The sequence below is a fragment of the Neltuma alba genome, unplaced genomic scaffold, assembly GCF_004799145.2.
Source record: "Neltuma alba isolate B1F8T4 unplaced genomic scaffold, ASM479914v2 tig00010837_pilon, whole genome shotgun sequence".
NCBI classification, from domain to species: domain Eukaryota; kingdom Viridiplantae; phylum Streptophyta; class Magnoliopsida; order Fabales; family Fabaceae; genus Neltuma; species Neltuma alba.
In genome coordinates, this window is record NW_021635637.1 from 6,133 (window position 1) to 24,775 (window position 18,643).

The window sequence follows — 18,643 nt, forward strand, 5'->3', positions numbered from 1 at the left end:
TGGTTCTCAGATTTAATTATAAGTACCAAGGAACTAATAGTTATAGTTATCGAATTATAAGAATCTATTAAGAGATTTTTGGGAAAACTACTATCAATTTTTTTGAAATATGATTTCATAAAATGTTGCGAAAATTTAAAGCAGGAGCCCGAGCCAAATCAGTAAATTTTGTTTTTTTTCATTTTCACAAATGAAGTTTATTTCCCTCAGTTTAGTTCTTCCGAGATTTTTTTTTTAATTTGTGAAATCCGATAACTTTTTCACTTTAATATCGTCCATAAAAAGTAAAGTACTACTATTCGATTTAGGCTCTCATAAAGTTACCTTATCAATGTGGTTATTTAAATATTAGGATTGGTCATTAGTTTATCCTCAAAAGTAATTTTTCTTTACTCACCCGAATGCATGCATCATCCTTTTGGGGTAATTATGTGTAAGGCACAATTAAGTATTAAATATAATAAGAATTTAAATTTAATCTGTTATGTTGTAAGAGACTAACTATTTCCGTTCCATTATATATAACCTTGCTAATACTATTAAAATTATTAATGACTAATAATAATTGTTCACACACGTGTTGGCCAAATCATGAAATAGCAATCTTTTCGGGACCAAATAGGAACATAATTTTATGAGGGACCCATTTGAAGAATGTCTTATCTATGAGAAGCTAAATCGAAAAGACAATTTCACAATAAGCTCAAATTGAAAAATGGATGTTTATGAAGGACCGCAATAAAACTCTCTCTCTCTCTCTCTCACACACACACACACACATACACACACACTTATCTAATCTAAAATCCATGTGCTTATTCATTCGAAATAAGCCAATCCTTGGCCATATAGTTTAATTAATTTGTTATTAATCTGTCATATAACCCCCAACGGACCCATAATCATAATCATATTATTTATGCATTAATTTATACAATGATTCAAACAGTAAGGCTGGTAAAGGCTATAATTAATTAAGAACAAATTTTAAAATCCTACTTTTCCCCCTGCCTTCTGGTATATATATAGGGCCTCAATACCTCAGATCCCTTGCGCCACTTACCACCTTAATCATCATCATCATCATCTCAGTTTCTTCCTCTTCTTGTATACTCCAACATAAATCATAGTACTCTTCACAATGGGTTCTCTTCCTCAGACAATGTCTGACACAATCCAAGACGCCTGGGATTTCAAGGGTCGTCCTGCATTTAGATCCAAAACTGGTGGTTGGACAGCAGCCGCCATGATTCTAGGTACACTTTCTATCGCAAGCTTTCTGGTTTTTTCAGCCATACATAACATACACTTACCTTGGACCGACAGGTTATTAATTGACTAGATTGTCTGGTTTTTTTTTTTTTTTTTTTGGGGTGATCTGAATATATATAGGCGGAGAAGCATGCGAGAGGCTGACGACGCTGGGGATCGCAGTGAACTTGGTGACATATTTGACAGGAACGATGCATTTAGGAAATGCTTCATCTGCTAACATAGTCACCAACTTCATGGGAACCTCTTTCATGTTGTGTTTGCTCGGTGGTTTTGTGGCCGACACATTTCTCGGCAGGTTTGACCAGAATATCCCCAGATTCAACTACCTCCTTTTTTTACTTTTTCTTTTCTTTTTCCTTCCCTTTTGTCTGTCCGTTTTGTTTCCATACGGTGATTATTAGCTATTTAATTCAATCCCTTCTTCCACAGATACCTCACCATCGCCATTTTCGCTACCGTCCAAGCAACTGTAAGAGCTCTGTCTTTAACAATTCAGCAACTGTATTTTCATGTACAAAGATTCTAAAATTTCATCGGAAACTAATTGGACATCATAGAGAATAATTAAGTTATTAGTATAAAGCGACGTTAACTGACTTGGTGATTAACGTCGATGCGACACGTGCTTGCCAGAAATATTCCTATCTTTACTTCAGAGTATCAATAGGTCAAATAAGAATGGAGAGTTTGTATTCGATTACTTTTTGTTCCCAGAAAAGTTGTTTTGTTATATTATAAATGTGATATGCTTGCCATATATAGCAATTATTGTCAAACTTTTTACTAGACATAAAACCATAGTAGCAAAACAAATTTAAGCAACAAGTTGGCTTGCCTGGAATACGAACAATAATGATCTAAACCTTCATTCTCTCCACAAATTATATTGTTCATAACAATATATATATATATATATATATTCTTACCGGATCTTATACTGAATACTGTAGGGCGTTACAATTTTGGCCATATCAACCGCAATCCCAAGTCTACATCCTCCAAAATGCAATCCAGGCAAAGATGTCTCATCATGTGTTCCGGCCAACGACATGCAACTGACAGTTCTCTATTTGGCACTCTACGTCACAGCACTCGGAACCGGTGGTCTGAAGTCCAGCGTGTCCGGGTTCGGGTCGGATCAGTTTGACGATTCCGACGAGGGGGAGAAGAAGCGGATGATAAAGTTCTTCAACTGGTTCTTCTTCTTCATAAGCATAGGGTCGCTAGCCGCGGTGACAGTTCTTGTGTACATTCAAGATAACGTGGGAAGAGAATGGGGATATGGGATTTGCGCGTGTGCCATTGTCTCTGCTCTTCTTGTCTTCTTGTCGGGAACTAAGAAGTACCGGTTCAAGAAACTGGTCGGTAGTCCGTTGACGCAGATCGCTGCGGCGTTCGTGGCGGCTTGGAGGAAGAGACACTTGGAGTTGCCGTCGGATCCGTCGTTGCTGTTTAATATGGATGATCTTGCAGATGATGGACAGAAGAAGAAGAAGAAGCAGAGGTTGCCTCACAGCAAAGAGTTCCGGTAATTAACATATCTTACCCTCTTTCTTTGGTTTTTTATTGTCTGAATCTTACCCTCTTTCCTAGTTTGGTTCACTGATTAATTAATTGTTTAATTCTTAGTGGTTGACATAATTTTTTTCTTGCTAAGTACTAATTAATTCATTTAGGACTCCTAGTTTACGTGTCAGCTTTTTTTAATACGAAGTTTCAAGGGATTTGTCCTCACCCTTTGATTCTTTCCTACTTCAAATTTTTTCTCACAAGTTACAACCTTTAACAAAATTTAAAAAATATCAATATAAAATAAGAAGTTTTTAAGGTTATGAATGACCAATACAACATGTCAGAATATGTCTAACAAAAGATCAGTAACGAAATATAGTTATCTTTAAATCCTTTTACCTTTTAGTCGATGTTGAACTCACCTAAATTTTTTCCTGATAAAAAAATCCCTTTACCTTTTTTCCCCATCTCTTCTAAAAATTCTTTCCTTTCTCTCTCTCCAATATTTGGATGAATTTTTTCCGCTTTACACGTGCCTCCTCATGTGGATCAGATCGTTGCATACAGTTGAACCCTTTTCTCTCCCTAAATTTCTTTATCTTCTCTCTTCCCTTTTCCCTCCCAGACACATGCCGATGATACCTTCCCTAGTAAAAGACTAAATAGATATGCTTTGTGGTGGTGGAATTTGATCCTTTAAAATTTGCCGAATCTCAAAAGGAAGACAAAAAATTATCTCACTGTCTCCCGTCTAGTCCTTATCAATCTTAAACAATTGGTCAACCGTCCCTTTTCTCTCAATCCAATTATCTCTTATTCTTTTGTGGTTTTGGGAGAGCACATCGGGGTGCCCTTTGAAAAAGCATATATTTCTCCTTTTATTTAATAAGAAGCTAACCTTTCCACATGTAATCACAACTTTGAGGCTTAGTTAATTAATTAATTCCGTAAAAACACAAATGATTATTGACTAATTAATTGAGGCAAGAATATAATGAAGTGTGAAAGTGTATGTGTTGTCCAATGGTTTAGGTTATTAGGTGGTTGGATAATGGATGTATCAAGAAGATAACAGATAGGTTTCCCTCGAAAATGAACTTACTTGAGGATACGGTGGGCCTCTACATGTTGAATTATCGTGAAAGTTCTCACTTCATTATCAACTATGCAATCATCACATGCTTAAATGGCTAATCAAGCTGGTTTGGCTCATTGTTCAGGGTATGAACACATCATTAATGGCTTGGAATTAATTCTTGATTACTATTTTGGATCATAATTATATCCACAATAAAGACAACAACCAGAACCATCTTCATTTGTCTCTGCTCTCTCACTACTATTTTTTGATAATTAAGGAGAAAACTGAAAAAAAAATCATTTATATATATACACATATCTCTTATATGTTTTTTTTTTTTTCCATTACATGTGCAGCTTCTTGGACAAGGCAGCAATAAAGATTCCAGAAATGTCTGGAGAATTAATGACAGAGAGAAAGTGGTATCTATTAACTGTAACTGATGTTGAAGAAGTAAAACTGGTGATAAGGATGTTGCCTATATGGGCCACAACCATCATCTTTTGGACAGTCTACGCACAAATGACCACCTTCTCAGTGTCACAAGCAACCACCATGGACCTCCACGTCGGAAAATCCTTCAAGATCCCACCGGCATCGCTCACCGTCTTCTTCGTCGGAAGCATCCTCCTTACCGTCCCAATCTACGACAGGATCGTCGTCCCTATCACCAGAAAACTTCTCAAGAACCCACACGGAATGACCCCTTTGCAACGCATAGGAGTAGGCTTGGTGTTTTCAGCTCTAGCCATGGCCGCCGCAGCACTCACTGAGATCAAAAGGCTAAGATCCGCAGAATCACACGGGTTGACAAATGATCCAAATGCCCAGATTCCATTAAGTGTTTTCTGGCTGATACCTCAGTTTCTGCTAGTGGGGTCAGGTGAGGCATTTACGTACATAGGACAGTTGGATTTCTTCCTGAGAGAATGTCCCAAAGGAATGAAGACAATGAGCACAGGGCTGTTCCTAAGCACACTGTCATTAGGGTTTTTCTTCAGCTCACTGTTGGTGACGATAGTTCACAAGGCGACAGGTCACAGAAAGCCATGGCTAGCAGATAATCTTAACAAAGGAAGGCTCGATAACTTCTATTGGCTTTTGGCTATTTTGAGTGCTTTGAACTTTGCAATATACTTGTTTTGTGCAAAAGGGTATGTTTACAAGGATAAGAGGCTCGCTGAGGAAGGCATAGAATTGGAAGAACAAGATGCTTCATGCCATGCATAGAATATGAGCCCGAATTCTCTTACGCCGTGCTCATATTTTTTTGGCTGATCTTTTTGCACTTTTAATTAAGTGTATTTTAAGCAAGTTTAAGAAAGTAAGTCTCAAGCGTGATGCGAAGCATCGCGTCTGTATCAGTAGAGCGACGACGCCGTTTTGTATTACGAGCCATTATCTTCATCATTACATCTGTCTTTGGATCAAGTTTAGCAATGAAACAACATTATTAGTTCAGTGCTCCATGTGGGGGTGGTCGCAATCTGAAAAGCAAGGCTGTAAATACCCATTAAAATGTTCTATAAGAGAAATTAGTGAGTTGCTTTTCCTAATCAAATGTCTTGTTTATTTACTTCAATGTTACTCTCTTCTGATTTATAAGTAACTTATAGGGGAAAAAAAGTTTATTTCTAAAATATAAATCACTTCTAAGATAATTAATGATTTTTTTCAAGTTGTACCATATGCGAGAAAAAATAAAAATATATTTTTAATATTTTTTAAGGATAAATGTAAAAGCAAATTATAAATTTAATGTATTTTTTGGTTTTTGGGGTTTGGATGCAAGTCACTTTCCCTCCCCCTCTGACACACACATTTCAATGCTACAAAGTAATCTCATGTGCAGTTTTTCTCACCTGTGGAGAAAGATTAGGGTCAATATAAAGATTAGGGTCAATATATACTCGCTTGGGCCTAAAATATTAGAACATTTTTTAACTTAATCCTCTGGCCCTCTTTACAAGATAGAGAGATAAAGTTTTTCTTAGTCATATTTATAAATCATTTCATTAAATTTTTAACATGAATGTACTATTTTGTCCTTTATTTGTTATGGTGTAGATAAATATTTTTTAAAAATGTATATATTAAATAGGAGTAAAGTTAAAAGGTTATTATATTTTAATCAAGAGTTAATGCATTTTAAAGTTTTTCCTAATCTATGTCAAAAATGCTAAAAATGTTTTATAAATAGGTATAGAGGAATGTATGTTAATCTCCATCCACTCAAAATTAGCAGGAGAAATACTTACCTCCTGTAACCTAGCTACAGATGTTGATGATCTAAATTACCGTTTGGAGCGAGTTCACAATGCCAAAAAAATTTCAAATTATGATGACCCTAAGAAGTTCGTTTAGAAAGAATAATAAAATAATAATGAAAGGATATAATAAATATTATATTTAATTTGGTTCTAAATATAAGATCTCAATTTACTTTGTCTCTTATATTTATCTATTTTTTCCAAGATAGTTCTTGTGGTAGTTACACATGTTAAATGTCTCATCAAATAGTAATTTTAGCTAATACACATTATTAGCAAGGATATTTTAGAAAATACAATACTTATTTATTGCAAATAATTAACTTAATTAATTTCTTTATTCTGCTCAAATTAGTCAATTAGTTATTATACTAAGGGCTAGAGGTAGTACAAAATACTTCTCGAGTCCTTAATGTAAGACTTATAATTAACTAATTTGAGTATAATAATAATTTTAGTTAAATTAGTTAATATAATATATTTTTCTAAAATATCCTAATTATCTTCCTTAGTTCTCTCCCTTCCACCCCTACTTAATTATTATTGAGAGAATATTAATAGTATTAATTTGAAAAAAATAATAAATATATGAAATAGGTTTTATATATAGAACCCGCGTCAACTCTGAAATTAGGTTTTACATTAAGGATTGAAAGAGTAATTTTATCTATTTATTTACCCAAACAACACGCATTATGAAGATTACTTAGTCGGTAGACTATGTAAACCCCGTGAATAATACAGCCTAACAAAAAAAAATCAATCAAAGGCTTAAACTAATTACAAGTTGACATTGATAAACGAAGATAACTTTAATCAATGTTACTTTTGTCAATAATGTCCCGAGACAAACGTTCACATTCTCATCTAATATGCGACAAACGTTCTAGTAAAAGGATTGATTATTAGAATTATAATTACAATAACATAATGTCCCTCTTGCATTAAACACATAAACAAACTTTTTTTATTTAATTGAATAATTATTGATTCGCTTCCATCCAAAGAAAACAAGTAAGCAACACAACCTGCATACAGCTATTATGCATTGAATACGAAAAGATTCATTCAATCAGAATCACGGACCATACCTAAAAGTTCCAAACGAAAACACCATTTACTAAAACTGCACGTGAGTATTATTATTATTGCCAGAAATCTAAAACCAGGCTGCTGCCAACTTATGAAAGAACTTGTTTTGATTAATGTAATAAATCCCAAAGCGATACTCCCTCCCCCATATTCATAATATATGACATTGGTTAAAAGAAAATTGTGATCCAAAATATAAGACGCTTTCAGGATAATTAAATATAAGAGAGAGAGGGAAGAGATGAGTGATAATGAAAGTGTAACATCAAAAGCAACTTCATCCTGGGTTAGGGATAAAATAGAAAAACTCTATCATTTTAGGACAAATTTAATGACTAAACTTATATTTCTTAGTATGTGAAAAATATTAACTAACTTCTTATGATATGAAATGGAGGGATTACTTATATAACTATATTTCGTGGAAACAGCTATCAAGCAGTAGTGTGGGAGAATATACATACACACACATATATGTATAATGAGAAAACTAAGCATGCATGTGGAGATCCGTTTGAGTTTGGGTATATGAGATCTTGTTATGTGAGGACGACTCTATCTCTTGTCGAGAAAATAGGAAGCAAATTATAGGGAATAACAAACTGTCCAAAACCATTTGTAATAAAATATCAAGAAATGTCCAAAGATGCATGTCTATCAAATTAATATTCAACAAAAACGCAATAATTGGAGGATATTGTGCAACTCATACAGGATAGTAAACAACTTATATGGGATGTCCGATGATGGGAATGATTGAGGATTTCTTCTATGTTGGATGTTTTTTAAAAGTTGCGTTTCGTGGCAAAACTATCTTAGAGATTATTTTGGAAAAGATCTGGCCCAACATGCATGTATATTTTAGACAGAACTGAGGGGAAATAAATTATGTAGGCAAAAGTTTTTAATCTCTTAATCATGTGCACAAAAAAGCTTCTTTTTTTTCCATTTAGAATAATTTTAGTTTAAGGAGTTGAAGGATTATGACCTGTCCATCCATTTCGTATCCCTCCCAGTTTTGCATGACCACGAGCTAGAAACAGCAAGAAAGAGGCCAAAGAGCATACTAGAATCCGGGCACATTAGTTGTTCTTGGCATAAGAATCTTGGAATTTTATAGTTATTTAATTGGTAATGGTTATGCCACGATGAATATTATTGATTGTCTAATTTTCATAAAACCCAGGCTTTACGAAAAAGACCTTAGTCACATTGATGTTAACATGAGTTGGGCTCGTGAGCATAACCCGCAAAAAAAAAAAAATGGTGGGTTTAGTTTGCCTAGAAGCCGAGCACACAACGTTAGGCCTGTAACCCATGGTGGATTGGGGTCTAGTCCGGACTTTATTTAACTCTAATTGATATATATACTTAATAATAGATGAAAGATAATATAGAAAAGCTGTTCGCATCATAAGTGCACAAACCGTGACAACTGAGAAGTAATAAAGTCATGAGAAAAGTATTTATCTTATGAGGATTTGGTTCCAAAATTGGGTTGAGTATTGATTACCACACTTTTACCTAATTTGAGTGATAGAAATTTTAAGAGTGAACAGTAACTATTTCCAAAATCAAAATTTAATCAACCAAATGATTCTTGAACTTTAAAGACAAAAAAGGACTTAGAATTGTTTATCCCTCTTATATGTCAAGAGTACTCACTTAAATCTCTATTATATTTGCTTCTTAATTATATATTATGTTAGTCAAGGACACTCAATTACTTATAAGTGTGCTCTCAGGTCTCTAAATAGGTATTTAATTCAATTACTTCATTAATCTCTTAATTAATTAACTAACTAATTAATTAAACCCCAATCTTCATTGCAAATCATATATGGCTATGTGAGATTAACGAGCATGTCTCTATCTCATTAACAAAACTATCCATTCCACTTCAAGTTCTCACACAATTAAACTCAAGTTCTACACTCAATCTAGCTCTCTCAAGTATATATAAATATCAGGTAAAAAAAAAAGAAGCATATATAAATCAAGTGAATCTAACAATCTTATTAGTAGCCTATCAACTAAATGTATTAAGTATAGAGTAAAATCAACAAAATTATATCATTAATCACAAATTTAAAGGAGAAATTAGTACTTAATCCATATTTCAAAATAATCCTGAAATCAAAGCTTGAGCCACACATGTTCATGATAACCATGAGAAAATACACAAAATTCAGCACAAACATTAAACAAGAGAAAGGAAAAGGAAGATGGAGAAGATGAACAAAGAGAAGAAGCATCTCTTCAAACTTTGAGTCCTAGCTCAATCTCCACTTCAAGAACCAAACCAATGGAGATCCAATGACCTTTTATGGCTAAGGGTCTAGAGACTAGTTTCTCAAGAATTTTAGCCAATCAACTTTTATCACTTTCAAATCTATTTTATTTTTATTTTTTGAGTTTCTATAAGAATTCGTATCACAAACCCTAGCAGTCCCAAGCTCCAAAATGGTTCCAAGAAGTTTAGAATAAAGGCCAAAGATGAGCTAGGGCCTTAAATTGCTTGAAGCCCTCAATTTTTTAGAGTTAGTATTGTGCATTTTGTTGTTAGTGATTGCGCCATGACCTAAACATTTTGTATAGTGGCCGAGTTTGCCTCTGTTGTCACATCAGAATGCATAGTGACACATTTTCTCTCTAGAAAATTTTGATTTTCTAACTCAAATAAAGAGTTTCACCTATGATTTGGTCTTTATATATTCTTTTTTTTTTTTATCATCATAACGTAATTCTAAAGTAATCTTGATCTTTAAATGCTTCCAAAGGCTTCCTAAAAGTGGCTTGACATAATTACTGTTATACTAAAGTATAGCTGCAAAAGTGACAAATTTTATATACAAGCACAAAAATAACAAGGACAAAACCCAAAATATGCATAAATACATTTGAGAGTGCATAAAACTTAAGAAAAAAAAAATACTGAAATGACATGAAATTCTAGAAGCTAACAAGAGCATATAAGATTGAAGAAATTCAACACATCAAGGCCCAAAAAAAAAAAAGCAAGAAAAAAAACTACTACAACTATGGGTGCCAAAGAACACCAAAAGTGAAACAATCAAAGAGAACAATTAACAGTTTCCAAGCTTAGAAAAAGATTAATTTTAATTGGCTAAAACAAAGAACAAATTGCTCTTTGGTTATATGCTTGATATCAAAGTTCAGATACACTACAAAAACCTTGACTTTTAGTTGTGATAAAAAGATTAACTTTCATGTTGTCGTAGCGGCTATCATTAATACTTTTTAAGTATGACAAAAAATCGCTACTGAAAGTATCTCGAGAAAAATAGGGCCAGCACCAGATATTACCACATCACCTTTGGTCACCTCTGGTCGGGCACCAACCACCATTGAACATCGCCACATGTCACTCACTACCTCATCATGCCCCATCACCAAAATCCAATATTTTTTCCTCACAATGTCGTGCCCAGGATTTGATCCGTAGACTTCTCCTTACTGTGTGAAGCGCTGTGCCATCTGAACCAAATGACTTTGGACCTGTGGGGCATGAATTCAAATATATATTGTTAAATATTATATATTATATGAATTAAAATATGGATGTAATTAAAATAATATTATTTATTTAATATATTTTAATGTTCTTTTATTGATTAATAATATCTATTTAATAGATTAATAAATTGTTTGACAGATTAATATTTATTATATACCAGATTAGATGACATTACTATTTTTTATTTTAAATTAATTATATAATTTTAAAGAGCTTATTCATAATTTTTTCAGATTGCGTTTATTAATGATGTTATAAATTTATGAAAAAAATATAAATTAAATTAAATTATTTATATTTACATTTTAAGATAGTATTGAAAACTCATAACATCATATTACAAAAATACACACACACACGCGCGCGCACACATATTCTCACCCCAATGTCTTTTACGTTAACGCACATATTAATTTATATCTAATTTTAATACTCCTCCGGTTCTTATTATAAGACCCAATTTGACTTTTTATTTGGTCCTAATTATAAGACCCAATCCATTTTGTCTCTTATATTTATGCATTTTTTTCCAAGATAATCCTTCTAATAATGATAGTTTTAACCAATATACTTAATTAGCAAGGATATTTTAGGAATGACAACACTTATTTATTATAAATAACCAACTTAACTTACTTCCTTAATCTCCTCAAATAAGTCAATTGGGTCTTATAATTAGGACCGGAGGAGTATATATGTATTAATATATACATGTATCATTTCAATCCTTGGAATATTATTTTTGAAAAAATGGATACAATAATTTATTTTTATTTTAGCTAATTATCTAATTTTTGTAAAGATTTATTGAAAAAACTTACATTATGTTAGCAGTTTTTATTATTTTAAATTTTTAATTATAAATTTACATTATGAAAATGGAATATCATTACCTTGTTTTATTTTTTTCATCAAAAAATGATATATTTAATGTTTTGAGATGTCAAATATTATATTAAAAAAATTATATTTGTTGGTGAAAAATAATTTGTCGCCGCTAAAAGTCACTTTCTTTTGATCATTTGTAAACTACTGAAATTTATTTTGTCAATTGATACATAAAACATATTAAACTTTATCTATCAAACTAGTAGAACAATTGTTTTTAAGTAGACACAAACAATAAAAAGCATTTATATATGTACTCTTTCAGTTTTTAATGTAAGACTTAATTAACTAATTTGAGTAGATTAAAGATGTTTGTTAAATTAGTTAATATAATATATTTTTTCTAAAAGACCCTAAGCATTTTTTTCAATTCACTCTCTCCCTCCCTCCCCCATTTTATTATTGTTGAGGGAATATCAATAGGGTTAATTTGAAAAAAATAAACATATGAAATAAGTCTTACGTATAAGAATAATATCAATTTCTCAATTAAGTCCTATATTAAAGACAAAAGGAATATATATAGTATATAATTGTGAATGTACAATACAATTAAGGTTTGATTTAAAAATAAATCCTATGAAATTGGAATATCATTACCTTATTTTATTTTTTTGTCATACATTTAATGTTTTGAGATGTTAAATATTACATTTAAATAAAAAAATTATATTTGTCGGTAAGAAAAAAAAATAGTTGTAAAAAGTCACACTTTTAACGGTGATTTTTAGAGCCACCCCTAAAACTTATCCTTTTAGTGGCGATTTTTTTTAAATTGCTGCTGAAAGTATGACTTTATGCGACAATAATTCAAGTTACTGTTGAAAGTCACTTTCTTTGAGCGACGACTTTAATAGTTATAGCTGAAACTCAAACTTTTAGTTACTGTTGAAAGTGTGACTTTCTACGATGACTTTCTAGAATCGTCACTGAAAGTTGTGATTTCAATTGTCGCCGTAGAAAGTTACACTTTTAGCGACGACTTAAATTATTATCTCTAAGAGTCAAGTTTTAGCAACGACTTCAAAAAAGCGCAACTGAAAATCACTGCTGAAAGTCAGTTTATATATATATATATATATATATATGTATAGTGATACTATATGAATGGGAGTGTGGTGCATTTATCTCAAGTCCGGAGTAATTTGAAAACTCCAACGGATTACACGGTCAAGCTAGAATCACGCTCAGTGCGCTAGAAATCTCCATGCAAAATTTCAGCTAACCAAATGAAATTGCTATATGCCACCCCATTTTACCTTTCCATACGAACTATGCAAAGATGATAAGCTAGAAAATATATGTATCTCTTCCTTCTTCATGCCATTAAATTAAAGATGTAACATTTTAAAAAACATATTTTTAAATTTGGGCCATTCTTTCCGTGAGATTGCAACCAAGGCCAATAGTCCAAATAACTAAAGCTTGTATAGAATCTGGCTGCTTTAATTTGGGGATTTTTTTGGGCCAAAAGCTTTAGGTTGGTGATTAGAAAACCACCTTTACGTTTTTCGATAGGAGATATATAGAAGGCAGGATGTAACAAAGTGTAATCTTTAATGTTTCAACCATGTTCATAACTTTAGTTTATCAACATTCATCGTTATTTTATAACGGGTTAAGTGGTAAATTTGTCAAAAAGTTTGGGTTAATATAAATTTTAGTCCTTCAAATTCTAATTTTGCTATTGGTATCTGGAATTTCAAACATATGATATTAATCCCTAAAATTTTGATCTTTACAAAACTTTAGTCTCTGGTACGTTCGCACCGTTGACTTTGGCTGAGATGGCATTAGCACCGTTAACTTAATGAGATGGACACATCAGCTGGGACACATGTGGCTTGATACATGGTCATATATAAAGTTAAAGAGAGAGAAAAAATAACAGTTGAAGGCGAGCTTAAAGACAGTGGCTGCGTTGCATGAGTAGCCATAACCCAACTTGACATAGCTTGACGGACTGTAGGAAGTCCAGTAAATGTCGCCGGATTTTGAGGATGAGTCCTTGGAGTCCATCTCAGCTGTTAATCTCTCTTTGATCTATTTCCATGTTGCTGCTTGTGCTTCCCATTCTCTCTCTTTCTCTATATCTTGCACTGTGTAATTAATATTTCTTTTAATTGAGTTTTCCACTTTACTGGAAGCTGAACTCCAATTGACTACCCAATAAAAGCACAAATGATTAAATGGTCGATGAAGGCGGGGGCTATGTCACCACATTATTTTATTAGCTCTGTTTTTTGTCTCAAAAACAGAGACAAACATAGATATAATTTGAGTTGTAACTTGGTATTATTTCACTTGGATGTCATCAATTTTCATAATGTCACAACAGTATCACAGTTGGATGCTATGAATTTTAGTTGCATATAATAGCAGCTGGCAAGGCATCATCAATACAGCACACATTATAAGTGGAGATAGCACCTGTCAACAAGACTTTTTCTTTTCATAACATGGTATATAAGCTACTAACTGGAAAAAGAAAATCAATTTACTTATCTTATTCCAAGATCTAATAACCATAGCATATGACATGCTCTGGAGATGAATGCATCATAAGCAAGCCTGTAGTTGCTGTGAAGCCAAGTCCTGGGTACCATTCTCTCATCCACACATAGAATATTGCCTTGGACCGTGGAATTTTCTTTTTTTTGAGTGAAAAGAAGTGTATTATTGCAAAGTTACTGTCTCGGGTGAATTAATGGGAGAGATCAATAACGTATTTGCTGTCTCTGTTTCCATTGCTCTTCGTGTGCGAGTTTTGTTTCAACTGTAGCTTTTCTTTTCTTTCTTTAAGTCTAGGTCATCACGCCACAGTGCCAGCTTATCTGTCTATCTCATCAGGTTAACGGTGTTAGTGCTATATCAGACGGAGTTATCGTTATAAAAGTATTAGGGACCAAGGTTTTGTAACAGCCAAAATTCCAAGGACCAATATCATGCGTTTGAAATTTCAGGGACTAATATCAAAATTGACTCAAATTTAAGGGACCCAAGTTTATATTAACCCAAAAAGTTTTTACTTATAAGTGTCAAATATTTAGAAGTTTTTTTGGGTTCAATGCCACACTGGAAGTTTCAAAATCACATGTCATCCACGTCAATTTTGTTAAGGTGTAAATTTACCTTGGAAATTTCACTCGGAGCGTTGGGTATCTAAAAACTTTGTTTAATTTCAATATTGCCTTTAAAGTTTTTAAATTTTAGCATTGTCACTATGCCCATTATCTAGGTTAAATTTAACTTTAGTTGACCACATATGCCAAGCTAGTAGAGACTAGAGTGAACAATGAAGAAGGAGCAGCATATGGAAGAGGAGCCTATGTTTGCCAAAGAGTAACGGAGAAGCGGGACACAGACAGAGAGATTGCCAAGAACAAGGTTGCCAGCAATCTTCCTCCATCATACTCGAGGGCATAAGATGCTTCCGCCTCTTCAATTTTCTCTAATCCTTCAGGCAGAATGCCTTTTTATTAATTCCCTTATTTATAAATCTTACTTGGAAAAAAATAAAGTAGATGACATGTGAATATGTCAACTTAGTATATTTAATTAATTAATGATCAAACTTAACTTAGATAACAACTGAAGCAATATTGCTACAATTGGAAAACTTTTGGAATGATATCAAAGTAAAATAAAATTGGATGCTCAACGCTTTTGAGTGAAAAGCATCAAAGCAAATTTGCATCTTAACCTCAAAAAAATGACGTGGATGAGATATGGACTTGCCAACTCAACATATTTGGTCAATTAATAGTCAAACGATAACAGTTGAGGTGAAATTGCTATGAGTTGAGGTGAAATTGCTATGATTCAGAAATTTTTGGGGTGAAATTGAACTAAAAAAAAACTTTCAGATATCCAGCATTTTTGAATAAAAATTTTTGAGACAAATTTACACCTTAATTTTTTTTTAATTCTAGTATGCAAACTTATTTCAATTTACATATATAGTCCCTATTGCAATTAAAATAAACTGTGATAAATTAAGGAAACCAATAGCTCACAAGTGTATATAATGTTTTGCCGCCAACAAAATGTATAAAATAAAGCTAAGAATATTTTAATAAATTATTTCATGTTGCAATATTCTAGTATATTCATGTCCATCTTGATTCCCTGTTGACTTTGATGTGTATTTCTGGTTTTAAATAATTATTCAATTACTTCATTATTTTCATTCTCGATCATCAGGCTACTCTTTCAATAATAATATCTGCATGAGAAATTCCTTTCTTTTAAACTGAATTAAATCCATCAAGTGATGATGATCAAGAGTCATAGTAAATTACTTTTCTATATACTACCTCCGCTCTTTAATATAAGAGATCATTTAATTTTTATTTTGGTCCTAAATATAAGATCTCAATCTACTTTATCTCTCATATTTATTTATTTTTTTAAGGTAGTCCTTATAATAATAATAGTTCTAGTCAATATACTTGATTAGCAAGAATATTCTAAGAAAGACAACACCTATTTATTACAAATAACTAATTTAACTAGTTTTCTTAATCTACTCAAATTAGTCAACTAATTCTTATATTAAGCACTAAAGGTAGTAACTCGAATTGAAAGCTTATTATTAACTCGTAATGATAAAAGCGAGGGAGAGATAATTTGTATATTAATCATGATTATGCCTTAATAAAAACACTGAAGTATTAATTATCTGCATCATCTAACCACTAAGTGACAATTTGAAAGTCACAATCTGATCATCATAACTGCTGAGTCGGTTTTTGCCGTCCATGATACAAGTCATCGTTCAGAAATTAAACTGCAATATATATTATGAATTAACTTTCACATTAATTCTATATATATGCAATCTATACACGTACGTAAAGTAAAATACTAGTGCATAAATTAAAAAAAAAAACACCAAAAATTGCATCATTCATGATTAATTAGTCCTTTTGACCTCAAATTCTCTGGGCCACTACTTGCAACGGATAAAGAAGATAAAGACAACTTGATTTTGCCTACAAAATTAGTATAATTTGACACGTGGACGAGCTTCTCTCTCTTCCATTATGTGTTTTTTTTAATATCTAATTTGCTTTTTTATGGTTTTCTCATTGAAAAATGAGGAGTAGAGAGGGGTAACTTCTAAATTAAATAATTGATATATTAATTTATGTGTAATTATTTAGCCACCACCACACGTACGTGTGAAGTCATCCAAAGAAAGGCTCTTCCAATATCACGAAAGGCCAATTAATGACCACTTGGAAAGCCATTTTTTCTTTTTGCCATCCACGTGGAAAGCCATTTATAGATTCAAAATTATTACTCCCTCCATAATCACTTTAAAATTTATATTTACTGTTGGATTTAAGATCGGTATTTCTCTCTCCCTGTGTGTAGGTTAAAAAATAAATAGCCTGATCAAAATCAGAACTCTAACATTGTTTTTTTAAGAGGTTTTATTCGACCAATTTTAGTTTCTATTCTATATCTATTAACAATCGATTAATACTAATATATTGAATTAGTCAAAGTTCAAAAGATTCTCATCCAAAGGAAATTAATCAAAATTGTGGTGGGAATTAATTCAATGGCTTTAAATTTAATCTTCACATGTCCTCATTGAGATTTGCAGAATACACGTGTCAATATTTGAATGGGGCGTCCCATCGATCGCCTTTTAAGTATGCAATGATCTAAGAAAAGAAAAGAGAGTCCAAAGCATAAGACGCATGTGATAAAAACAAAAACACAGCAAATTAATTAAAGAAAAAATAAAACCAACAAATTTAAAAAATAATTACGTAATCATCAACGCCAATATTAATATAAAATATACAAAAACTCAAACAAACAATACTCTACTGTACAAATCCAACATTTTTTTGGTACACGGCACTGCTATTGAGTATATGAACTCACTATAAAAGTACTACCTCTTATTTGTAATATAAGAGTTAGTTTAACTTTTAATTTAGTCTTAAATATAAGATCCTAATTCATTTTGTCTCTCATATTTATATATTTTTTTCCAAAAGTAGTCTTCATAGTAATGCATATATTAAAGGTTCCATCAAATAGTAGTTGTAATTAATACACATGATTAGTAAGGGTATTTTAAGAAAGATAATACATATCTATTACAAATAAATTTATTACAAATAACTAACTTGACTAATTTCTTTAGTCTACTCATTAAATTAGTTAACTAGCTCTTATATTAAGAACCGGAAGTGGTATATAAAGAAGCATATATGCATGTAATATCCCCGACAAAGAAACTTTCATTGTCTTAATTCACATGAAAAGGAAAAAGAAGAGAAATGAATAGGGACTGACAAGAAACTGAATTACCAATGAAGAAACTCGTCTGCGTTGATGGGAAATAATGCAAAGGCACAACAAAACTGAAAATTAAACCAGTGCATAAGTACAACAAGAAGTGGTATAGTCATTAACGAATGAAAAAAAAAAATGATAATATTAATAAATGGTGATCGATGCAATTGGGCAGTTATTATGAGCATCTCTATGTTACTTCCATGTCGTGAAGGGCTCTCTATCAATTCCATTGATAATGCTTTTGGATAGATAATTGATCCTTCCTATATGTTTTTCTTCTTTTCTCCTTTTTTAAATCTTTGAGCGAATGCATGCATGGCTGCTTCCAAATGTATCGGAAAATACAAAAAAAAAAATCGAGGAAATTATGTTTATAAATATTAATTAGAAATTGTAATTATTCATATCTTAATATGAAATATGAAAACCCTACTAAATCATAATATTTATAAGTTACGGATAGCTATGAATCATTTGCCGAAATTTCATAACACGGCCAATTGTTATTTATCTAATTGAAATTAGAAATTACCATAAAGATAACTTGTTATAAGGTTTTGGAAAAGCTTACTACTACATTTCCTAAAACATTATTGTAATATCTAAACTTTTGTAAACACTTTTGATTGATGAATGTTATCATAATTTTTAAGACCCATGAAGTAA

At 32.0% G+C, this 18,643-nt stretch overlaps 1 protein-coding gene across 1 annotated transcript; it reads left to right on the top strand.

Moving 5' to 3' along the window:
* The first annotated feature begins 1,141 nt into the window (after nucleotides 1-1,141).
* LOC114759391 (protein NRT1/ PTR FAMILY 6.3-like) lies at nucleotides 1,142-5,331 on the top strand. The gene is made up of 5 exons (XM_028948561.1): nucleotides 1,142-1,256; nucleotides 1,393-1,570; nucleotides 1,705-1,744; nucleotides 2,226-2,803; nucleotides 4,225-5,331. The coding sequence occupies exons 1-5, from the start codon at nucleotides 1,142-1,144 to the stop codon at nucleotides 5,096-5,098; spliced, it is 1,785 nt and encodes a 594-aa protein (XP_028804394.1). The 3' UTR covers nucleotides 5,099-5,331.
* Nucleotides 5,332-18,643: the final 13,312 nt, after the last annotated feature.